The sequence below is a fragment of the Poecilia mexicana genome, unplaced genomic scaffold (assembly GCF_051168715.1).
Source record: "Poecilia mexicana isolate PSO_F unplaced genomic scaffold, ASM5116871v1 scaffold_20, whole genome shotgun sequence".
NCBI classification, from domain to species: domain Eukaryota; kingdom Metazoa; phylum Chordata; class Actinopteri; order Cyprinodontiformes; family Poeciliidae; genus Poecilia; species Poecilia mexicana.
This window is the reverse complement of record NW_028263389.1, coordinates 14508276-14534053: the sequence shown is the minus strand read 5'-3', so window position 1 is coordinate 14534053 and position 25778 is coordinate 14508276. Positions and strand designations below refer to the sequence as shown.

The 25778-nt window shown below is 39.6% G+C and overlaps 2 protein-coding genes across 2 annotated transcripts in view; one reads left to right on the top strand and one right to left on the bottom strand.

The window, feature by feature from the left end:
- The window catches only part of LOC148153410 (uncharacterized), a 440640-nt gene that overhangs the window by 352661 nt on the left and 62201 nt on the right, over positions 1-25778 (top strand). The gene's annotated exons all lie outside the window — the stretch shown is intronic.
- rbm33a (RNA binding motif protein 33a) overlaps positions 1-25778 on the bottom strand; it is a 36420-nt gene that overhangs the window by 5585 nt on the left and 5057 nt on the right. Inside the window, exons 3-17 of the mRNA XM_015006315.2 lie at positions 24144-24192; positions 23649-23722; positions 22301-22592; positions 20422-20553; positions 19253-19421; positions 18935-19164; positions 16859-17171; positions 15402-15463; positions 11289-11418; positions 10538-10908; positions 8302-8568; positions 7822-8106; positions 6084-6851; positions 2249-2425; positions 1322-1507 (exon numbers count right to left, since the gene is read on the bottom strand). Of these exons, the coding sequence (XP_014861801.2) occupies positions 1322-1507; positions 2249-2425; positions 6084-6851; positions 7822-8106; positions 8302-8568; positions 10538-10908; positions 11289-11418; positions 15402-15463; positions 16859-17171; positions 18935-19164; positions 19253-19421; positions 20422-20553; positions 22301-22592; positions 23649-23722; positions 24144-24192 (3505 nt within the window). The remainder of the gene's footprint in view (positions 1-1321; positions 1508-2248; positions 2426-6083; positions 6852-7821; positions 8107-8301; positions 8569-10537; positions 10909-11288; positions 11419-15401; positions 15464-16858; positions 17172-18934; positions 19165-19252; positions 19422-20421; positions 20554-22300; positions 22593-23648; positions 23723-24143; positions 24193-25778) is intronic.

Sequence of the window (25778 nt, the reverse complement as noted above, 5' to 3'; positions counted from 1 at the left end):
GAGAACGTGGGGGTGGTGGGGCCAACTGGGATAATTTATTCACTAACTTCCAAATCAACCCAACAGAGGGCGCTAAGAGATCACATTTCTACACTGGTGGAGAGATGAATTTCATACTCTTTGAACTCTTTCATATTTTTTTCACCAAGCATCAATGTTTTTACTGGTGACAGACCAAACATGGTAGAGCAAAACAGCAAAATTAAAGTGAAATTAAACCATTAGGAATCTAAAAAAGCGTGACATGGATTTATATTTGATGCGTCTGAGGAACTGAACTTTTTTTCCCCCTTCTTTTCCGAAAAGTAACTCAAACTCAGTCAAATTAGACAAAGTATTTCTGTGAACATCAGTTTGTAATCTTGCTACTGAGGCCCCATTTACACAAAGCTGCTCTTTAGTCAAACTAACGTTTCTGTTGCGATCCGGCCGTTGTGTTTCCCGGCGATCGAGTTCGAGTCTCTGACACGATCAGTTTTTGAAACCAGGTTTCAGAGTGGAAGTTTTCAGGAACAACTCCTGCAGAGGTGTGAAGCACTGTGAAAGAGCACATGCCCAGAACACATGGCTGTAGGGTTTGCCTATGCCAGCACGGGCGAATAAAAACAACGCGTGATAGCGTTGTACTCTATTGTTCCACGTAACTTGTTCAGCTTAATACAACTTCTGACAAAAAATACATACAAATCACACGAAAACTTGGTTCACTGGAGACGGGTTACTGGTTTCTAAATGATGTGAAAGCTAAGAGCCAAACAGTGGCCTGGCATAACAACTACAGACGATTCAAGGTGTCTAAATGAAGAATTTGTCCCAAACCAAGATCCATATTTGGTAAACACTAACTGGACAAGGGAGGGCAACAATGGCAAATAGTGATCTTGAGTTTCATCACAATTTCCCTATGTAAAATATATGCCCTTATATATAAGCATATAATGAATAAGAGCACAGAGAAAGTGCTCTGTAAATCTCTTCATCAACACAATGATGGTGAATGCCATCTTTCAATCAGCTTTGAACAGTTCCCCTGTTTTTGAAAAAGAAAAGCAACCCCACAGCATAATGCTGCCACTCCCATTGAAGTGTTTGTTTTACACTGAAATTTGGCCGTACACCAAAGGATTCGCCTACTTTGACATGATTGCTTTTACTTCAAACATTGCTTTCTTCTAGCCACTCTTTTTATCAGAAGCGTTGTTCCGTCAAATAAAACCCACATAAACGAGATTGGTGTTTGTGGCTAAAACTAAATCAGGAAATGTTTGCAAAAAAAATTTATTTTAAACTTGAGCCTTTCTATAGATGTGGTGTGTCCTACCTCTATGGGGCCGATGGACATGAGGAGGTTCTTGAGCTGAAACTCAGTGGTAGATGTGGAGAGGCCCTCGATGCACACAGTGCTGGGTTCTTTCTCCGCTCCTCTCTGGCTCTGCCTGGTGGGCAGCGGGTGACCCCGTCCCATCGGACCGGCCCCTCTACCTCGACCCCGGCCCGACACGACAACCTAAACCAAGCAGTGAGCAAAAATAAATAAAACAAGGCTTGGAAAAAAAAAAAAAAAAATCTAAACTCTGCTTTTGTTGAAGATACGTTTCTTTGCGCAAAGGTACGTTTAAAAGACGTCACACATTTTTCCTCTTGTGGCTTTCAGACTTTTAACATGATTGACTCATCATATTTCTACACAGAACATAAACGTCAGAAGATGATGCCAGGCTGCGTGACATATCTTCATATGATCTTGTGTGAGAGAGAGGTATGTTTCCCCTGGTGCAGAAAGAGGAGGAGGTGGAGGAAATATGGTTATGAGTGTGTGTGTGTATGTGTGTATCTGGGGGTTGAGGGAGCATAAAGGCAGAGCAGCCATGCAGGCGTAGTGGTGGCTGCCTTACACTGTCAGCATCTGCGAGTCTGGAACCAGTGACAAGAGCCTGGTGGTGACATGTGCGCAGAACGGCCAGGGGAGATGGAGGATCCCTGCTTGTTCTGCTGCTTTCAGCCTGTCAATACTCCTGAACCTGGCGCACCGGTCTGTCCCGCTGCATGATTGCTACATCTACCCGGCGCCGGCGTAATCACTTTTTACAGGAGACGTTTTGGCTGGGAGTTGCCATGAAACACGAGTTTACACTGGTAATAAATACATTACAGGTTAAAAAAAAAAAAGAAAAAAAAAAAGATTCTTAGTGTCCTAAAACAAGAGAGACAGAGATAGAGACACAGAGAGATTTCTTTCATGTCACACCCTGCTTTGCTGTGTGTCTCCCGAGCCCCCGTGGCTAGCCTGCGGTGTTCCACCTGGTCCCGCTTGCTGCTGTCCCATCATGGTCACCTTCCTCTGGATGCCCTGGTTGGGTGGAGGTGCTTGCCAGGTGCCTTGCTGCTGCACTGGGCTGCTGGTTGCCTCGGGCCCCTTTCCGCTCTGCATTGGAACAATGGGGGAAAAAAAACAAAAAAACAACTGAGTCACTATCCAAATTCTGCCCGTCTTTATTTGTGTGCAGCCCCAACATGAAGTATTAGGCCAACATTTTACACAGCAGCATTTGTCCTCCCATTATCCAAGAGCAGGATCATTCTGTGTTCTCTCAAACACACACAGCATGTAGTAATTGTAATGCCAATTTTATTAACCAATCAAAGATGAGTTCCTAATATTATAACCTGCATATAAAAAAACAAACATATAATTTTCTTTCCGTTCCACTATTTGCACTATTTGTGTTTGTCTGTCACGTAAAATCCCGATGAAATACATTGGAGAACGTTGAAAAGTTCAAGGGGTATTAATACTTGTGCGAGGAACTGTATATAATTGACCAAGGGTTGCGAAAGGAGCTCCACAAAAGAAACTAAATATCTGCAATCACTGGAACTGGATTTCTATCAGCCACTCTGCCGAGAATAAAGATCAACCCAACAAGGTGATGGTCTCATTATCAAATAAAGTCACAGCTCCGCTGTTGACATGCGGCGAGGAATTGAAGGTCGTCCCTTCTCCGACTCTGCAGAAAGATGTGACAGATCAATACACGGGAAGAAAAGAGCCGCTATCTCTGACCTGTCCCCAGCGGAGAGTAAATGGATTAATCCCTTCTATAGAAATCACAGCTCCTGATTGCGCCCATCAAATGCTAAGCTGCATTACACTGAAGCGACAGCAGCTCGATGTGTATCCCATCCCTCCCCCCGCTTTACGCACAACCATTTTCCTGAGCTTTTGTGTTTTGCGCTGCTTTTGTGTTACCTCTGATGAAAATATAATTTGCCTCTTATCTCTGTTCCTAAGCTATACAAATCCAAAATCCTCAAAAGTGGCAACTTTCTTACACAGGTATTATGTTATCCCCCCCGTACACCTTCAACCAAGGAAGATTAATTACAAGGGTCTTGGATTGGCATCTATTGTTGCCTCACACCTGAAAGATGGGTTGATATCAAAAGCAACTGAGGGATGACAGAGAGGAAGAGGGAAGGGGAATAAGAGGAGATAACATTGTCAAGCTCTCGTTGATGACAGCAGAACAATGCAGGAGGGAATCTTCTTCGCTCTGCAACTTATGAGGCTTTTCGTTTTCAACCACTTTTCCTCCACTTCAGATCCTCCTACATTTTTTCCCCCCTATAAGATTCAGGAAATCAGATGGCTCTGCACGTGGTTCCATTAACATAGTGACACCCTGTGAACTTCATCTGCAGCCAGTCTGCAATTTTACCGCAGCTGCTTCATCCTAAGGGATGAGGGGCTGAAAGCGGCTTATTCCAAATAGTATCACATCCCACTGACGTGTCTTCAATGATGAGTATTAATGCTCAACACGCATTCCCTTTGTCATTGTTCAAAAAAAAAAAAAAAAAAAAAGATTAGTGTGCAATTAGAACAAAGCAGTAAGTTAACATAAACCTTCAAGTTTTTTTTTTGTCATCTTACAACTACACATTTCAATGTATTTTATTGAGATTTCATACAATACCTCAATAGAAAATGTGAATAATTGTGAAGCAGGAAGAAAATTATGTGTTTTAAAGATTTAACAAATAAAATCCAAAAAGTGTGGCATGCACATATATTTAACATGCTTTACTTTGACAGGCCTCAGTAAGATTCCAGCTATAATTTCTCTCAGTATAAACCCTGCTGTTTTCTGAAGGCCTCAAAGGCTTGTTAGAAAGCATTAATGAATGAACTGCATCATGAAGACTACAGAACACAGCATGCAAGTCAGGGATAACGTTGTTGATAAATCGAAAGCAGCATTAGATTATAAATCAATAACCCAAACTTTGGACAGAGCTCAGTTCAACCCATCGTCCGAGAATGGAAAAGGTATGGCCAAAAATCCATCAAACTATGCACATTAATCAGGACAACTAATAGTGCACTACACTAACACAGCTTTGATTTAAAAATAGCAAAATGAAGCAATGGTTAAAAGTAGAAGAAATCCATAAGATTTCCTGTTTACAGTTTACCACACGGTAATTATTCTGACTGATCCGACCAAAACTCAACCTTTTGTCCCACAAACATTCTATGAATGGCTGAAAACTGTAATTGCACATCCTGAACTCATTATCTTTATGGTAAAGCAAGGTAGCAGCTGTGTCATGCTATGTTGATGTTTTTTGTCCAGAAGGGACGGAGAAAACTGATTAAAAGCTAGATGGAAATTAATCCTGGTATCCTGGTATGCGTGTGGACACAAGAATGGTCAAGTCAAAGCACAGAGCTGGAATCACTGGGAGAATTTTATAAGTGTGTTCACAAAAGCTCTTTTTAGTCCGCTTTAATCCAACTCTGGTTCGTTTGTCCAGAAAGTCCAATGTCAATGCGTAATTAAACCCAGGTTCAGTTCCATTGAAGTGAACTATGGTGTGTTTTGAAAGCACATGTAGATGCAAGTGAACCGGAAATCGCTTCATAAGTAGTAATCAGACGAGAGAAGGGCATTCTGGGTAAATACAACCTAAACAAACGCGAGTGTCTAGAGCTAGTGGGAGAAATGAGTCGTGGTCTTTTGCCAAAGACAAAAGAGAAATCCTACAACCACTAAAATCTGACCCAACTCCATTTTTATTTACATTTTGTGAAGAAGGAAGTTGCCCTCTTTTGTCTTCTTCAGAGGTTTTCATGTTGTGGATCTTGGTGCAGCACCACCACAGGTGAGGGGGTGAACAGTTTTTCAAAAGGTTTGGTTCTTTGGACAGTGCAATGTGAAAGCAAACCGCACCAGCTGAAAATAAAACAAAAGTTGCTATTTTGGTCCCCAATCAAACAGCGTCTACCAGACTATCGTGTCGAAAAAAACGATGACGTTCACTATGCAATATGTTTGGGATGTTTTGCACAGAAGAATGAGCTAGAATTTCAGTCTGCAGATTCGCAACACTGTAAAGATATGCCTAATAAGACTTGCAGCTGTAATCGACCCAATAGGTGGTCCCATAAAGTAATGACTCAGATCTGTTCAACACCACTTAACACACCCTGCGTCACTTTGCAAATATCGACAAAGTTGTTCAATCAAAAAAATATTTCAATGAAAAACTCTTAAGCATGGGATTGTAACATATCAAAACGTTTAAAAAGTTCAAAAAATATCAATAGATTTGAATTCCAGTGCATCAAGAGAGTATGAAATGGCATTCTTGAATATCTTGTTATTCTTATTTTGCCCATCCGTCTTGAAAAGAGGACATCAACCTTTAAAAGCAGAGCCGAGGAATCTCCAACTCTACAGATAAATGTCAGACTGATCTTTTTTTATTAATGCCACCAGACTTTCTGAGTTCCAAGAGCTAAAAAGTGTGTAAAGACATTGAGGCTTAAATACCAGCTCCTAATGCTTAATAGAAGATACTGTGAACAGATCCAATTTTACCAAAATGACACAGACATCACCATGTCATTCTCATAGGTTAGATATCAACTACATAACAAAACAGACAGTGAGAGGGAATCAATGGCATTTCCTTCCCCAGTTATGCAGTTTCCCTTGTGGGTAAAATCTACAGCAAAGGATCAAATAAATGTCAGACACAAAAGAAGGTGTCAAATAAAAATGAAATCCTGAGCTCACCGGTCCTGAAAGTTTGACGACTCTGACTTTCTGTGGCACCTGCTGGGCTTCCACACCTGAATTTTTCACTCGCTGCATCACAGTTCTCTTCGCCCCAGGTTTAGGCCCTAGAGTCTGAGCTGGGCTTTGCCTCACTGAAGGAGGGGTGTTCTTTTGAGGAACTTGAGCGCCCGGTTTGTTTGCACTCTGCAAAGTGCTGTTTCTTCTTTGTTGCTGAAGTGGCGGCTGCTGCTGCTGCTGCTGGTTCTGTTGGGGCTGCTTCCACTGCTGCTCAGGACCTGAGCCGGGGGTCTGCTGCAGCTCCTGTGGGCTCCCTTTTACCATCTGCAGGCGTGACTTGACGTTGGGGCGTGGGGCAGGGATCAGAGCAGGAACGCTAGGAGGCATGGCACTGTCCTGATTAGGATTAGTTAATGTGTGATTTACTGACTGTTGTGGCCTCTGAGGAACTGGCCTCTGCTGCTGGTGAGCCTGTAGTTGTTGCAGGTTTTGTTCTTGCTGCTGCTGCTGTTGCTGCAGTGGCATTACTTGCTGTGGTACAGGGTGCTGCTTTTGCTGATTTGGTAGTGAAGGTTGAGTCTGTGTAGGAGTAGAGTCCTGGTTTTGTGTGTTTGTCTGAGCGTTAAGTCTCTCCAGCAGCTCCTTCTTCCTGACACCAGCCTGCATCTGCCGCCGCAGCTCCTTCCTCTTCAGGATCTCCTCTCTCAGACGCTTCTGCTCCTCGATCTTCAGACGGTACTGCCGCGTCTCCTCGTCTTCGTCAGGGTCCTGCAGCGTGAAAAGCATGTTGCAAAAGGTGATTTAACAGTAAAAGAGGGGCTGCTCAAAGAATAAAAAAATCATAATAATTGTAGTCAATTGTAAAATCACAATTATATGCCATAGTTATTTAATGGGGTTGAAGCATCCTATATTTATCACACTTGAAAACAAGTCTAAAGTTTTTTCCCCAACATTATGTTAAGTTGTATCTTTTAAGGCATGGCTAATTTATTTTACTCCAAAGAGATTTTACATCATTGGAGAACGTTGAAACCCTGTTTATTCGCAGATTTGTCTGTGGAACGCAATTCCAAATTACTCATGAAAAATCTGAAGTATTCTAAAAAAAAAAAAAAAAAAAAAAAAAAAAAAGTGCATATTGAAATATATAATATATAGAGACAACGGTACTTGGCATGCTATTGGCTGGAGTTTACAAAGCAGTCAATCCAGGAGTACCATTTATTACTCCACAGTTTATGAATACTGTAGTATATTTGGTGTTGAAACATTAAAATAGAAGCTTTCATAGTGGTGGTTTCAAATATCCAAACATTTTAACTATTTGTGGTCCCAAAACCCACGAATATCAGAAATCCACTGTACAAACATTTAACTCAACTTCCGCTACTTAGAAAAAATAAAATAAAATGCTGGAACTCACTTCTGAATCAGCAGAATTTCCCTTTTTTCTAGTTCAAAATATGTAACATTTAGACAATGTGGAATGGATTACGGTGAACCGCTAGTATTCACTAGGATCACTAACAGTACTGGCCAGATTGAGCCATATTTTTAAATAAATCTAAAATTTAAGGGACTGAACGGCTCTACTGTAGCAAGGCACAGCATTTCCTGAATTAATATACAGTGTCCCATTTTAGAGAAGCTTAACAGGGGAAAAGCATTTCTCAATTATCTGGACAGCAATGTTTTTTATTTTTCTGGCAATTGGGTCTGATCCTAGATCACTGACCTGTGGTATTGAGCTGGACGGTGTGTTTGGAGTTTCCTGTTGTTGAGTCACCACCCTGCCTGCTTCCCCAGCCTGTGGCTCAGGCTTCGCAGCTTGGCCTCTTCCTCTGCCACCGCCATACGCCGGCTGAGCGTTCTGCCCCGGACGCATTCCCGGCGTTGTCCTGGCAACAGGGTTGATGTTGGCAGCGGGGGAGGAACTGTTCATGTTTGTGTTAGCAGGTGCTACAGGGAGCTCCCGTAGGTTGCTGTTGCGGTGCTGCATTGGCTTGGAGATGGGCGTGTTCTGGAGACACAAAGAGATTTAATTCAGGTCTTTAATTGCTTTTTATCTACTTGCATAATTTTAGTCTCAAATTAAACGAGGGGTTCTAACTGAAAAAATAAATAGAATGAAAAAAAATACTAAAGGCTAATTTTGCGACACTATGGCAAAACAGAACACTCTGACCAATAATGACCTTCTCTGGTGATCTCTTACCATTCTCTGCCTGTTTGACATGTTCCTCTGTGGGGGGTTCTGAGAACGGGGATTCATGTGCCTGGGGCCAACATGCCCCTGCTGCTGATGGAAAGGATTTTGACCATGATGTGTCATGGAGCGAGGCTCATTGAGATTTATCTGTTGGTGCTGCTGATGGGGCATCTCTTGCCTATGGTGGTGGTGGTGCTGCTGCTGATGTATGGGATGGGGAGATAAAGGATCGTGATGTGGCAGCTGGGAGACAGGAGGGGTGTGGATCAAGCCCTGCAACGGTATCAGAATTCACATTAAAACAAATATATTTAAATCATCTTGAATTATTTTTCTATAAAATGTTTACTGCAAACTTGTGAAATTGTGTTCAACTAATATCTGTTTCGCATGGAATACCCCAAGGCTCTGTTATGGGGCCTTTACATTTTTCTGTACATGCTCTGCCTCCCAGAAAACACCATCAGGGAGCAAAATATTTTTTTTTTGCCGTTTGATGCCCACGGCACCTACTTGTACCTCTCTCTGAAGTCTTCAGATTCCCTATAACAGCTCCTCTTCTATCTAAGTGAAATAACCTAATGGATGAAAAATTCTGTTTGCAAAGCTGGCAAACTTGAAATTTAGGATTTTTGGTCCACCAACTCAGATACAAACTTTAAGGCTCTTAATTCTCTATGCAGGTTTTATGCTGAAGTCTAACTTATTCGTGTGTGTGCATAGCAGAGAAAAAAGAATTACAAGATTATCCATATTCATTTTAAAGGTCACACTGCTAAATGATTGGAGTACTTAGTTTTGATCGATTTTTCAACTATTGACCAGCTGATTACAAACAGAGCAGATCAAAATAAATGCTATCATCACCAAAGGGACCATTTGTTTTGGAGCCAGAAAAGTCCAAATATGATTGACATAAATACAAAAACAACAACATGCATGATAGAACTAGAATACAAACATAGACTATCACACTCTCTGTTTTGGCCAATCAGTTAAAATTATGAATAAGGTTATCCCTAAAAGGGACAAAGGAACATTTTTGCCTGTTTGTATTGCACTTTATTAACATGGTTTTAAAAATACCTGGTAATAAATCTTTGGTCAACAAGAATACGTTTAGCTTTTCTTGCAACTCTAGTCCTGTAGAGATGGGGGAACTCTACAAGACTTAGCTCTGTAGTTTTGCTGCACATATTTATTACACTGTTTAGTTTGGACTTCTGATTTAGAGTGAGAGACTCAAATCACTAAATAAAAGTAAAAGCTAAAGCTGACTGAATAAAAAAGGAGTTTATCATTTTCAGAAATATTCTCAATGTCCAATAAAACTATAAAGCCTTAGAATAGACTGTATCTGTTTAGCAGCTGTAAATCAGATTACAAAGGTATCTGTAATCTGTAATCTTAACAGCTTTCATGGATAAAAACTGGAGGGCAAAGTGGAGACTTTTTTCTACAGTCATTTCACTTTTCTTCTGTTTTTGAGAAATTCATCTTCAGAAATGACACCAATAAAATCCTACAGAGTCACAATCAGAATCCTTGTCAGTAAGCAAAGACGCCTTTGTAGAGTCATATGGAAACTTGTTTCCTTTAATTAAAAACTGGAACGTTGATCAATACACTTCATTTATCTTTGCTTGATGATGATTTTGATTATGGCAATTGGCAAAATGTGACATTTAATGCTTGTTTCATAACTGGCTACTCTGTCATGTTGTGTAAAACACTTTGAACTGTATTGTTACTGAAATGTGCTAGACAAATAAACTTGACTTAAAACTCAAATTTGAGGATAAATATGAAGGTCTTTTCAGCAAAACCCTTCAAAGATTACTGACCTATTTATTTGTATCCACCATCAAAAACAGACAAACTTCTCTGGAAGACGAGGCTAAAATCTTACCTTTGTATTTCATAGCCTACTTATTATCCCACTTGTCATTTCATTCTGCAAGTATCTATTTTATATGCTACTTAGTGGTGCTTGATGTAAACTTAACTTTAATTGTTGCTTATCTTATTTGTTGTTGGATTTCAAATATGATACGACAAGGATTCCCTCACTAGGGGGAGCTCTAGTCTATTTCTCTTGACAAAATGCACTGGCTCTTGCTAAGTGAGACTGTTTTGATAATAACTTCAAGTTTATGGGAACGTAAAAACTACTCGGAACACTTAATAGAAATTTCAAGCAGAATCAGAGGAAAAATAAGAGAAAGGAAAGTATACCACTTACTCTTCGTTGTGCCTGAATCCCAAACTGAACTGGTGGAGGGGGGAACATGTTGCCCTGCTGGCCGAATGGCTGCCGAGGGCTCATGAAAGGCCGGGGCTGGTTTGGGGGACCACCTTGTTGATTCAGGTTCGCCATCCCCTGGTGGCCTTGGTGGGGAGGGAGGTTGGGTCTCGGGGGTTCTCTCTGGAACAGTCCTAACGGGCCCTGGCCTGGCTGGTTGAAGGGCGCTCCAGGAGGGCCGAAGCCCATGTGGCCCTGTCCGGGCAGCTGCTGCTGGTGGTGGTGGAGGTTGCTGCCGCTGTTCATCAAAGAGCCGGGCCCCGGGTGATCAAACATGTGCTGACCTGGAAACCGCGATGAATCTCCACACTCTGTGGACACACAGGGAAGACAAAGCAACGACAGCTCAGTTTAGTTTGTTTCATCCCAAAAAGAAGAAATTTCACATTTCTTTGCAGCATGAAAAACATCAGACAACTCTATCAGGGTGAAGAGGGGAAACAAGAGCATAGGTTATCAATTTTACATTAACGACGGGTATGAAAAAAATCATAAATATGTATGTTTAAAGCCATTTCCAAGGTTCATTCACATGTATATACATACATGCATTTAACATGAGATCTGCTAATACAGCAGCACCAGAGAGCTGGCAGCATACCCTCTAGGTATAGAGCTAGAGGTGATGAAGAGAGCTCAATATGCTCTGAAAGCTTCCCAACACTCATCAAGGCTAGACGTTGAGACTCACCTCCTATAAAGAGAGGCTCCCTGTCCTGAGGGCCCTGAGGTGGCTGGTTCCTTAAGGGCTCCATGTGATGAGGCGGTCGCTGGGGTGGACCAAAATTACCCGGCATGTGCTGCTGGAAATCTCCCAGACCCTAGGAAGAAAACCCCATGAAACTCATGAATCATTTCACCAATCTGGAAAATCAATAATCGAAAAACAACTCTAACTAATAAAGGGAATTTGTGGAGAATTAGACGGGGCAGGGAGAGTGTGAGAGTAATTGAAGTGCTGGGGTCTTTAAACAGATGTAAACATCAATATGCATGCCAATACCAAAGGAACCCTTCAGCATGAATTCCTGAGCAAACCTGCATTAATATTTCTTGGGGCTTTATTGATATAAATGAAGAGCCAGTGTCTAATAAGGAAAAGGTGTTTCAGGGGGGGGGATAGGTGGCCTCATCTTTGTTTCAACCACTTCGTCTGGTCGACAGCTTTCTACTCTAAACCCAATCAATTTAACCAAGAAAACCAGATAACTATTTAATCCCTCCTTGGAATTTGAATCCCCCCTCATAACTGTCTCCTTTATTCTTTAAACATCCATCTCTGTTGAAAAATTAACCTCCTATTCAACACGTGACACTTCCACAAATGGGCTGCTTGCCTCCTCTGAGCCTATTGTAAATTACTTAAGATGCTATCAAGGCCTAATCCATCTTTATTCCACTGCTCTATGGAGGTATTTAGAGAGAAGAGGTGTTAAAAAGCAAGGCCAGAGTCCCCAAAACTTGCTTAACATAAAGTTAATCAAAGGGGCTTACGAAGACAGGGGATCACAATGGGGGCACAATCATACTATTCTAAAAGGTCAGACAGACAGGTTTGCACAATGAGGACTCCGGTGTCCATATAATACCTCTCAAATACCACAGCTCATCCTCTCACTTCTAATCCTTGATAAAACAGTGTCTGGAAAGCTCAATATTTGAAGGAAGCTGGTGAAGCTCCAAGCTAAAAAGGTGTAATATAAGCAAATATATTAGAGGAGGCCAAATGTTAAAGCACCCAACTCATAATGAACATCTGATTTTTAACAAGATGGGTTTTTTTTAAAGAGAATTTATATTGATTTCTTAGAGTGAACAATAAAGTTGATTGATTGTTGAAGTATTTGAATTCTATGGCAATACGTATGCATTGCTATTTTTCCCCTTTCTAACTCAATTTTGTACCTGTAAAATAAATTTTTCATAGCCACTGACTTTAACTTTTGATTATTGGTTTGTTTCTTGTTTTCGCCAAGAATTTCAATGAATTATGGCTATAAAAAGTTAATGCAAAAATGCTCAAATGTCATGTGTAATTTAATTGTATCTTATCATCTGAAAGCTTTGTCTTGCACTTGATTTCCATTTATTTTAATTCCAATCCATTTTTGGGCCAACCGTCTGTTAAAAAAAGAAATGAGGCAATTCATTGGAGTCATTTAATCAAATATTTGCAGCAGAATGTAGAAAATCACTTTAAATTGGTACAAGTCCTGCAATGAACTGACAATTCAGATGAAATAAAAATTGGGGAAAACAAGACAACAGATGGACAGGATGGATGGATCCTTCATTTTTTTTGTTTTCCCAAACAGAGAAACTGCATATTTACAGTAAATCTGTAAGAACTGTGAACTAATCCTATCCATATACTGAAGGTCTGTGCTCATCTCAAGCTTGGGTGATGTCAAAATGGCTTTGAAATTGGCACTTTTTTTGTGCTCACACACACAGAATAAAGGTTTCATAAATGTCACACTGCAGTTAATAACTAAAAGAGTCCCAGTCCCAGCAGATTTAGATTTAAAATAATTTTCATTCAACCAAAAGGTTTGTTGATATGAAAACAACAAAAGAGTGTCAATTAAGAAAATATATATCTGGATTCATATGCATTTTGGTATGTGGAAAATGTGATAGAATTTTTTCAGCAAGTAAAGAAAAAGCCTTTCCTGGCAATAACGCAATCAAACTATCATTATAAGTGCTGAGCAGCTTTTTGCACCTTTGGTGATAAACTCCAAAACTCCAAAGGCTTTCGGACATAGGCGCATCTTAAAATTGGGAGAAGGAGAGAATGAGACATGTGACTCATGTCACATGCCACCTATAAATGGCAATTACAGGGGATATGATGGCATCTTTGAGAGCAGGACTGATTAAGATGGGAGAAATTAAAAGTACAACTGATTCCAGTTTGATCCCAATGACTACCTACTGTGTGTAGGATACTGATTCCAAAACTCCACATTACCTCGCAATAGAAAAAAGTTTCAACTGTCCCTTTAAAATCCCACAAACAGTCTCAACCTATCATTCTACAGTTCTAACATTATTATTAGAAGCAGTGTTGCACAGAAGTCCCGTTAACGTTTGTAGATGCTGACTGTATTTCAAACCGTAACTAATAAACAGCAGGGCAGCAAGAAGACGAACTGGCTAGCTTTGTTTTCTGGCTGAGCACAGACGCTGTTGTGACATTAATTCTTTTTCACACACCTCATTAGCAACTCCTTAAAGCCATCAGCATCAGTAGGCATCACCAAGAGACGTCCGTTCATAGATGGAAGTAAGCCAAGCTTCCCTATCCAGCAGATTACAATGTAGAATAAGGATTCCCAAAATGTAGAAGTTTTCAAAACTAAGCAAATAACTATCAAATAAACAGCATCCATTTTTTTTTCTTACAAAATGTTCTTTCAAGCATTTATTTTTTTTCCCCTCCATATGTTGATTTTTAAAATAAATTAATCATTTTATTGAATAATTTTAAAAAATCATCACAAGTTGGAGTTTCGAGGCTTAAAGATGTGTAGAAACAAATATTCCTAACAAGGGCTTTAATTGGTGTTAAGATTAATATTTCAAAACCTGTCTCCACCTCCAAAGATTTAATGCATTAATACTGGAGGCTATGACCCCCCATTAGTCCAGCCTTTAAACAATTAAATTTGATGGGATGATAATGTATGATAATCACGAGTAATCACATGTCCACTGATAAATGGAGAGTTGCCTGCTGGTGTGTCACCTGCATTTCAAATCATGTCCTTGGCAACGGTAGCCTAAATGTGATTGACAGCTGGGGAATCCAACATCGTGCTGTTTATCTCCCAACTTGTCTGAATCCTCTTCCCAATACATCTTCTGCTTTCTGATAAGCCCAAACTGATTTTTTTTTTAGTAAGTCTGCTGTCAACATCCAACATGATGTTAGACATATGGGAACAGGAGCAGCATCATTCTGACACAGAAGGTTGAGAAAGAGGTAAATAAAAATACAGCTTTTCATTAAGAGAGTCTCCAGAGAAACCAGAGGCTCATTTGTACATCCACATGAAGGCAATTGGATGTAGTCATTTTCTGATTGCTAATTTGCATAAATCCATATAAAATGCAATTTCCAGAAATATGTCAGTCAGCAGCAGCACCACCTGATGCCTGGGCATCATTATCTAAAAGGATGGCGCGACTTAGGGCACTTCGGCTCACTTTATGGCAAGCAGGCTTCTTCAATGCAATTATGACTTGAAAGATATTTCTGTCGCCTTTTGGGAGGGCTTCTTTGTGACTCAAATGGGAGACCCTTTCTTCCAGAAAAATCACTAATCTCAGATACAGTTGTATGCCAAATGTAAGAATATAAGATGGAGGGTGGGGGGAAGCCTCAGTCCACCACCATGTTTCACTAGCTCAGATATCATTGAGAGAACGTTTCTGCGTCTTTAGGACACAAACTTGCAGAGAGTGAATTTTTTACCAGGAGTATATCCCATATTCACAATACCATTATGTGCCAAGCTGGCTTGTCTGAGCTCCACACCATCCATGAAGAGCTGTTAAGTAATTCCCGTCACAGCAGAGCCCTGCCTCCAAAAGTTTTCAGCCTGGAGCTCCTATCATGCGTTTCCAGTCGCACACCCAGGCTCATATCGCTGTTTACGGATTTGCTTTAACAGTATTTGGTCAGTGCAGACGGTCTAATTGAAGTAATGATATTTCCTCTAACATAAAGGGACATCGACCGTGTGGCGAGTGAAAGAAAGTGAAGCAAATGGAAGGTGGAGGAGCAGCTGCTACTCACAGGAAACCTCTGAGGACCCACAGCAGGTCTGGACTGGCTCTGAGCAGGAGGCATCAAGGGCACTGCAATGAGAAGAGAGGGGCAGAAATGGGGAGCAAAGGGTGGGGGAGGGGCGGAAAACAAGGAAAATGAGAGGCAGTAGGCAGAGAGACGGGATGATTGCAGAGAGGAGGAGATATCTCTATGCTAAGGACTCTTAGGCATAAATGCTACAATGCTACATTTCCATATATATATATATATATATATATATATATATATATATATATATATATATATATATATATATATAACGTTGATAGGTATGGAGCAGGGAGCTCATGGCAATAATATTAGAACAATTTACAAAAAAAGTAAAGAAGGCATTTGCAGTTTCATAACATTTGGCATCAAATAATTCAATTTTGACGCAACACGTTTCTAATAACAAAAAAAGGGTCCAGAGACAGTATATTAATAACTCATTCAGAGATTTTCCACTTAATTGTGTGTAAATAAATACTACATATGCAAAAATGAATGACACGACAGTAACATCATTCATATGTCATACAGTCTTTTAAGGGTTTTTCCAATATTTCATTTCAATCTTCTGTATTTTTAAGACTCAGTTTTCAAGATTATTTTTTTTTTATATTTTTGATTTTTAATTTAAAAACATTCAACATCTGAAAATTAACATCCTAAATCTTGACTGATTTATCACACACTAAAAACTTTGAAGCCCAGTTTGTGATCTCTGATACATTTCTTATATTTGCAAAAATTAAAAGAAATAGATTAATTTAACACCCAGTTAGAAACCACCATTCCAGAACAAAACCCCATGGTGTAGCGATGGACTTGAGACTCAGTATACTTTCATCCGAACCGCTCAACAGTAGCTCTCGCTCAATGCTCAGGGTCTTTGTCCTGCTAGGAGTTGATTACACTCCAGTCTCAAGTCTTTTGGAAACTCTAACAGGCTTTCTTCCAGGATTGTTCCACATTTTGCTTCAGCCACCTTCCCACTGACTCTGATCAGCTTCCCTGCTCCTCATGAAGACAGGTGTCCCCACTTTATTCTGCTATTAGCATGGTTTCAGGATGGAGATACTGCATTAGGGGTTACATGTAAGTTTCGTTTTCTGCCACACAAAATGTTCTGCAAGTGGCCCAATAGTTTAATTTCTGTCTCATCTGACTAAAATGTATTTTGTTTATGGTTTTTCCCCAGACAGCTTGTGACAAAATGCAAACATGGCTTACTATGGCTTTATTTTTTATACTCCTAAGAACCTGAATACATGGAGCGCAGAATTGCTGGAATAATTAATAATATTGTACCTCCTTGTTTGTTTTTTGTCACCAATAAAAAAAAAAAACAACTCAAGTAATTAAATATAAGAAACTAAGACAACTCACATCAAAATAAAAAGTCATTATTGAGACACGCTGGTACTGATGGGATAACCTACTTTGTACAGAGGACTGTGCAGGTCCTCTGAAGTGGGGGTTAATGTGGATGTTTTTGGGTTGAGCGGGCTGTTGCTGGTGATGCTGAGGGAAACTAGGCGGCGGGGAACTCATCATTCGAGGTGGGGGTTGTTCCAGCTGGGGTCGTAGCGGTGGGGAGCGATGAGCCAGGTGAGAGGGGAGCAGCGGCTGAAGAGCCTGCTGGGGAATGGGGCGTCCGTGCTCCTGGAAGGGAAGTGGTCCTCTTGGACGCGAAGGGTGGTGCTGATGGGACTGCAGATGCTGCTGATGCGGGGAAGGCATTCGAGAGGACGGCTGTTAATTGGAAAACGTAAGAAAACGAGACAAGCTGTCAAAACACGGGTCTTCCCATTAAGAATGACACCATTTCATTTGCAACATGAGGTGTAACTGTTAAACAGAATCTTAATTTAAGGAGTATTTATATCTTAGTGGATGCTTTCCAAGTGAGCTACAGTGAACATGATTCACAAACATAAACATCTGTACCTGCAAAAATATACTAACCAACTGATGAATGCTGGGGGGGATCAAACGGTACAGCTCAGTGGCGTTTCAAATTGATCTTTGATAATTGGTCAAGCAAACAAACAAACATGCCACTGACCACATTAGTCAAATGGTAAAAACCTGACAATTACAGTATGTCGCAAAAAGCACGACCTCATTAACTGCAGACAACAAAATGTTTGTGGTGTTGACATGTCATCCATGTGCCATTAATTTTTCATTCCCTGTGTTGGTGTTGTGTGTGGAATTTTACAGCTTATTATCATTAATTAATATAACCTAAAAAAAATGCAGTGCTGGAGTTTAAATGCAGCCTTGAGAACTACTTTAACCTTAGGGGTTCTCTTTAGCTCAGTTTGTTTTGTTACCTGTAGCCTTGAGCTAAAGTTTGAAGAACCGCCACAGATCTATACGGCTTTTGTTTAAAAATTTATTTAAAATATATTCATTTCAGTTTGGTTTATGTGTACTACTTACACGAGGCATCGTTGCAGCATATTAAGTAGCTCGGGTTACAACAAAAAGCCTGATATCAACAGTTCAGATTTTTCTTTCAGTTTGTGTATCACCCTGAATATGTACAAGAGAAAAATCAGGTGAGTTATTTATAGAAAATACAACTCTTGGAGAAGCTATTTTCCACAAGTAGCCACTAGTAAGTGAAACTAAAATTAGAAAAACATCGAACTGGAGATATGCTCTGAAGATCAGAAACTGTTCATATATTTGATCCTGTCAAGCTGTATGTTGTCGCTGGACAGACAGACGTCAAAACAAGATCTATCAAATAAAAACATAGTAGCGTGACGCATCATGGGCAGAGTCAAATGAAAACATTTTTTTTTCATGCTGTTATGTTGAAGTATAAACATTAAGAGTATTTAGTGTCAAAGTTTGATTTGGTGTTATTACCACATGGTACAACCATGTTTTTGGTTGTACCCATATTACATGTTGGTATAGATATAAAATTTGGTTTATCGGAAAACTTTCAAACAAAAAATCATGTCTCGTTACATTACTGCTAAAGTATCGATGTTATTATTCAAAATAGAGTATAATTTCTCAGTACGTCAATATTCATTTACACCCTGATAATTTGGAGGTTAGAGTTGTCAAAATAGAAAATATTTGATATTATTTAAATGTATTAAGCCTGCATTTGAGCTAAACTGATTTTATGAAAAATAGTCACAAATGTCACGAGTTGATAGCATAAAAAGGAAATAATACACATTACATCCAGGTAATATAAAATGACCACAAAAGAGGCTTGCACTCGCAGATCAAAGTGCAAAACTGTGCTTTATAGAAAAGACTGACTTAAGAAGATTGAACTGAAAAGAAGATGCCACGCTGTTCATTTTGAAAACCATGTATTATTTTCAATCCACTTGAAAACTATACCCTAACTGTGTTTTGGTCTGTCACAATAAATTCGTATATAATACGTAAATTATTGTAAATGAGAACCACTTTCCACTATGCACTTCAAAAAATCCAAATGGACGCAAATGGAATTTGGGCAGAAAAGTTCACCAGTTTACCTGTATGCTCATGTTTCCCATCAGGGGCAGCATTTGGTCATGCATTTTTCTTCTTTGTCCTCCTCTAAAATCTGCCATTCCAAAGCCAGAGAAACCTCCTCTTCCTCTGCCTCCTCGCCCCCCTCCTCCCATTCCTGCTCCTCTGCCTCGGCCTCCGTGACGGTTTTGTCTCTTCTGCCGCTCCTGCACCTCAAACTCCATCAAGTCTTTCTTGGCCTTGTCTGAAAGCTCTGGAGACACAAGGAAACATAATATTGATGCCTCTCAGGGAGCAAGGTATAAATTAGCCACAAAAATAATCAACAGAAAAAAGCATACCTAGAGTTTCAGGGATGTGCCGTTTTTTACTGCCAGAATCCGCCAGGCGCACAACAACGCCATCCTTCCTCTCAGATTTAAACCGTATTCTGCCGGATTCTGCACCTTCTTCGTCCTCTTCATCAGATTCCTCCTGTGTTTCGTCCTCGAGAAGAGTCTTATTCCCACCCTGGAGACAGTGCCCAGCATTAAAATCACAAGTACCATGGCGGTGTGTGGTGTAGAGGTTGCGCAGTTGCAGCCGTTCAGGATTCGATTCCTGAATCTGGGACTTATGCTGCATTGTCTTCCCCCCAAATCCCTCTCATTTACAATAATTTAAAGTGCTGTCTGCTGCAAATAAAAGCCAATAAAATAAAAAGAATCATATAAAACATTAAGTAAACCACTTAAAGGTTTCCAGCTACAAATACAGTAATTAATGTCACAGTTACTATTCTTTGGTCCATCCAAGTTTTTAGTGTAAAAAAAAACATTATCTTAAAAATTATAACGACTTTTACAGAAGAGAGTTGCATTTATCAAAAACAGGTACATTTTATAGCAGAGGTCTTTAACTTGAAGCCCTGGGGCCTCAAGAGGCTGCCTAAGCCTGACAAAACACCTACTGAGAAAAAAATGTGCTAAAAATAATATAAAAACATCCACAGATGAACCAGTCAACTGTCAAAGGTCAAATACTAAAAATTGTTTGTGTTTTCCATGAAATGCATAATTTCAAAGAACTTACAGCATTTTTGGTCTATAAAAACATCACCATAAAAACAAAGAAAGGTTAAGGAAATGTTTTGCTGCAATATCTCCTTTGACTTTCCACAACAGAATGACACCAATATTACTGGTAAAACTGAACAAATAATAATAATAAAAAAAAGATTAAGCTGTAGTTTCAAAATTTATACCATTAAGTCAGTTTTATTTTGCAGGAATGTGGGCAAAAAGCAGCCCTGTAGATTAGAAAAGTAGTTCATTTCTGACTTGGTACATTCCCCTTTTGATTATTTTCTTTTATCTCTAATAGGTACAATAAAAATGTTATTTACATACCCATTTGTTAAAATTTGTTAAAAAGAAATTATGGCAAAATTGAGAAAAGTCATACAAATGAGAAGTCTGTGTTATGTAGTTTTAGATTTAATCACTAATCAAAGCACTCAGTCCAGACCCACCTCCTCTGTCTCATAGACTGGAGGTTCCTCTGTAGCGTCTTCTTCTTGCTGCTCTCCTCTTCTTCCCTCCTCAGCGTTTTCCTCCTGAGTCGTTTCTGCTTCATTGCCATTGGATCTTTGAAATTCCTCATTCTTAAAGGTAAATACACAAAGTAAGTGTCAGTTCTCTGATATTTACTGACAATGTACCACTGTATTTTAGAAATTCTTGGCAAATAAATCCTATTTTTGTTAGAAAGCAAACTAGCAAGCAGCATCTCGACAAATGCATAGAAGCAAGAGGTGAGTGAATTAAGACAAATACAGGTTTGTTGAATTAATGTAGGATTTGCATTTTAGATATATACAATTTTTACATCAACAGAGACAAAAAAAACAACAAAAACACACAAAAAAAAACAAAACAAAAGAGAATGGAGACCAAAATGTTATGGTGAGGATTTGGAAGGCACCAGGGAGCCCCACCCCTTTCCAAAGGCAAATTACCATAACAGTGGGAGCAAGGCTTCATTACTATTCCTGACAGCATTTGAAATTCAATGAGATGTAAATGTTTGACATGATATACAGAAATGCAGGCACAGATAAAAACACTCCTCCCTGCTTCAGTGATGGTGAAAATATCATTGACTGACTCCTCACAAATCACTCTGTTACTGGCTGAACTGTAAGTTCACGACTGCGTAGCGAAGGAAGCACAACATTCCAGGATGACAAATCAGTTTTTCTCTCTTTTTATCTTCATAACTCTTTCATTTGGCTTCTGATTCGTTGCAATTTATTATTATAAATTCAAAATAAACAAGTCTACCGCAGAGGCAAAAAAAAATCTACAAGTCATCCACTTACTAACAGAGCTAGTAAAGCGATTCAGAATAACAAGCATTAGCTGGTAAATAAGGTCAGGCTGCAGGTCACTCAACAGTGTTTCTCTGTTGTACCCCATTAACCTCCCAACTGGAACGCACATAAATGCAAAACATAAAAACAAACTTGCAGAGAAGCAAACAAATGGAGTGACTCTCCCAAGAGAAGAGGACATCTTAATCATTTGAACCATTCCACGTAATCCTCAATGAAACCAGGGTGAGCAAAGAGTCAAGGTCAACCAGTTTAGTGACTCTGTAAACAGCAAATACGCATCTATACGCACACATCCCCCTAGATTGAAAAGAGACGGCCACTTTGGCTAAGAAGGTCGACATCTTATCTTTGTTTTGAAAGGGGAGGTGGGCGAATATATCTCTGTCAGGTGCCAAACACAATCACAACACGGTAAATGGAGCATAACAGACATTTGCACATGGATCCGGCCTTATCTTTGATCCTCTTAGTCTGGCTAAAGAGGAAAGGGAAACGAATAAAAGAGAAACTAACATCAATCATTAGAAAACTGTATGGAGTGTCCTTAGGAAGGTCAATAATCTTTTCACCTGTGTGAGACTTTATCAGATCCAGTGTAAAAGCCAGAAGTGGGGCGGGGGGAGCCTCCCACATTAACCTCTGGCGATTGGCAGCACATCTCCCTGACACAAAGAGGCTTCTCGCTGCTCTAAAGATACACGGTCCAAGGTCACAATGGCAGCGGGATTCGAAGGCGACAGCGGCCAAACAAGCCGTCAAGTAAACTTTGTCAGCAAGATGGAGAATTTGCTGGCAGGAGGTGATAATGATTTTAATCGTCCTCTGCCCAAAAACACGCCACCAGATGTCTCCGTCTCCTGAATAGATTTTTTTTTTTTCATCCTGACTTCTCCCAAGACGAGACATTATCTCCGGGACACAATAGAGGTGGGGAGAAATTGTGAGTGGGAGAACGTGTGGGTGCAATTGTGTGCGAATCTTTACACAGCGGCAATAAGCAAATGTGAAAACTCACTTGAAATTCACCATCTAATGTCTCGTTGATGTCGATGTCTAGCACTTCATACTGGTAACCATCGTCACCCTCGGCTGGCTCTCCGCCGTAATCAATTTGGTTCCCAGACATCTCTGTGTTGTCCTCCTGGTTGTAGGATCCTGCGTACGCCTCTTCCTCTTGGCGGAACTCCTCCTCCTCCTCTTCGCAGCCCTCTGCACCCAGGTTCACGACATCATCTGTGTAGTCTGCTTCCTGCAAGTTGCCCTGCTGGTCATAGGAAGCTCCCATGCTGTATGTAGCATGTTGACCACTGAGAGAGAAAAAACAACATTTGAGCTGCTGGGACTCATTGTGATAGTTAATCACCTCAACAAAAGCTAAATTATTAAACGTGACGACACGATTGTTGAAATAATTGTCAACTAATTTAGTAATGGAGTAATTGTTGGCTGAAGTATACAGGCTCAGTAAAATGTCATTTGCTGAAAGAACAAGTGATGCTAAGTCAAGCAGAAAAGGTTGAGCTTTTCATATGTTTTCAGAATTATTATTTTTAGCTGCAGATGCATCCTTTGACACAAACGGTCAAGCGTACTCCAAAGGACTGCTATGTTATTGTATTTCAGGTCATAAGATGTTTATTTTCTTATTTAAAAAAGAAATTGAACTATTTGTTTATTTGCCTCTTCCAGTATTTTATAAAAAGCTTAAGTGACTAAATGAAAAATCAGCAGAATGTGACCATTTTTTATTCAAATAATAATTGAATAATCAATTAATGGTGATTTACATTTCTCTTCTTTGAATTTGTCCTTCATGTCAATGCAGGCTGCCAATCAGCTGAACATTTTGTAAAGTGTGGAAAACATCATCATACTGTAGACTAAGCGCCAAAGCACCTTTGTCTAGCTAATTTTAAATATAAAATAGCACTTTTTAAAGAAGATATAAACTGGTGAATAAAGTTAATACATTACATGGAAACATAATCCAATATTTAATTTTAGTAAAAGGTTTAAAGCAAAACATTACTCAGAGCTACAGTCATGACTGAAAAAGTTATAAGGGTGACACCGTATATATCTTTGAAGAATCTGCAGTGAGATTCCTCTACCTATATTCTTTGATGAAGAAAAAAACACAAAATGTGAAATAAACTGAAGAAATGAACTACATACAATGTTTTTGAATATCTTGAGGGAAATCAGCTGCTTTAATTAGTTGCTACATTGACAAAAATGCCAATTAGATTGATAAAAAAAAGGCAAAAGAGGCAGGGCTAATGTGTTAGAGAAACAGAAGCAAACACTGATGCTAAATCTGAGCTTAAAAAATGATCTGGAAACATTATTTTATGGAAATGTACCTCGTGTTCAGGTCGTCATCGTCACTTTGAAGAAGGTCGTCATTTAGCTCTTCATCTGACATTTCTGAAGGATTCTAAAACAAAGTTAAAAAAAAAAACATCATTCTAATGTGACATTTTCAGCCCATGTTAAAACTGTGCCGCCTATGCCTCTTATAGGAGTGTGTGTGTTTGTTAAAGGCGTGGGGGCAGGTCACCTCCAACCCCTGAGGATGCTTTATTCCCATGTGGTGAAGGCAATCTGGGCAGGTCAACACTGGCCTTTTTTGTCCACTACATTTCCTCCTGTTTCACATCAACAGCTCCCCCTGCGGAGGAGCCACCTGCTACATGTCCAATCCTCACAACTATTCTCAAGGGTTTCAACAGTAATATTGCCTAATGTTTTGGACGTCATATTCCTGTCGTAAGCACAAAATCCGCTTCAAACTCAATTGTTTTGCTGCTGCAAAATGAAACAATAACTGACTCCCAAACATTTTTGTTTACGCTTACCTTTTTAGCAGACAGCCAGTCTTCCTCCAACAAATCCTCTTCCAAATCACTGGACAATATAAAATTAGAGCAGTGTCAAATAAACATATAAATAGATGGATAATGCAGATAGAATTAAGCCTGCCTCGTCTTTTTTAATACAGAGCATTAGTCATTCTTTAGTATCTTGAAGATTCATGTCATCTTGCAGCCCCAAATGTTACTACATGCAGGGCTTAAAGTAAAAAAAAATCCTGAGCCTGAAACTTATAGTGGTGGTAGAAATTAACTACACCGTTGCTACTGCCACAGTTTAATAAAAAGTGTCTTTGAAAAGTGCAAAGAATTGCTTCTAACAATACAATTAAGCTAAACACTCAAACTTAAATAAGACTTCAGTACATTTCAACTCAAAACAAAATGTGACAAATGTAACAAAATGTGCCCTAAAGGTTTGCCTTACAGGCAAAATTCCCTCAACATTAAATAAGAGTCCTTTCAGTTAATGTTTTTGCAAGTAATTTACAACATGAAACATTACCAACTAAATCAGTGTTTCTCAACCTTTTTCGGGCCAGCGCGCCCTATCCCATATCCAGGTCCCTCAACAAATCCATGGCACTTCAACAATATTATTTTACCTTTAATCTGGAAATAGTGTGCGTTTATTCTTGCCATACAGTCCTCTGTATTAATTATTGCTTGAAAGGTCTTGCCATGCCAGTTTATTCCTCTGTATTTACTTTAGTTTCTTAGTTTATTCTTGGATTTTGTTCTTCATTCATTTCCATTTAGTTCCCTTTGATTAGTATTATCCTCTCTTGGCTTATTGCTATGTCCACTTTAGTTTCTTTCCTGTTGCTAGATTTATTTTATCATTTATTGACGCTCACCATCAGTAATCTTCACTCATCACCTGCTGCGCAGCCTAATCGTCATGTGTTTCACATCGTGTTGATTTTTCACTGTTCAGCGTCAGATTCTCTGTTTTTATGCCATAATTAACATCTAGTTCGTCGCTCCGTTTTATGTCCCGCTTCTCCTGTTTCAGAGTTTTGGGCAATGTGCGCGTCGTTTTTCTTTTTTTTTTGTTTTTTTTTATCCCCTAAGGTGCAGGGCGGTCGGGAAAAGGCAGACTGACAAACTTTTTAAAACAGCGGAAACAATTTTGGTATTCTGATTATTAAAATTTAAAAGTGCTGTGGTACCGTTGTTCTGTCACACCCGTTTCATACCGGACCACTTACAGCTCCGGTGTTAACGCGATAAAATGAACGCTCTCTATCGTGGTATCACCATGGAGGGAATTATTTATTTAAATGGGTTCATTTTTTAGAGGGATACAAGGTGGGGGTATTGTGATTTTAGTAATTACATGTTCATAAGAGCAATTTTCTGTTGTCCTTCCATGGAAGCGGGCAGCATCCAGACAGACAATAAAACACTTTTTAATATAAGTTGCTGCTTTGACATGATCACAGAACTGCCAAAACATATGTACAAAAATCCTCAATAAAACATAAAATATTAGAAAATCAGACACCAGGCAAAGTTAATCACAGCAACGTCATCAGCCGGGGTAATGCTGAACTGATGCGGTGAAGCTACCAGTAGCAGAAGCAAACAAATACTTAAGAGAAGAAGCAGAGCTGCCAT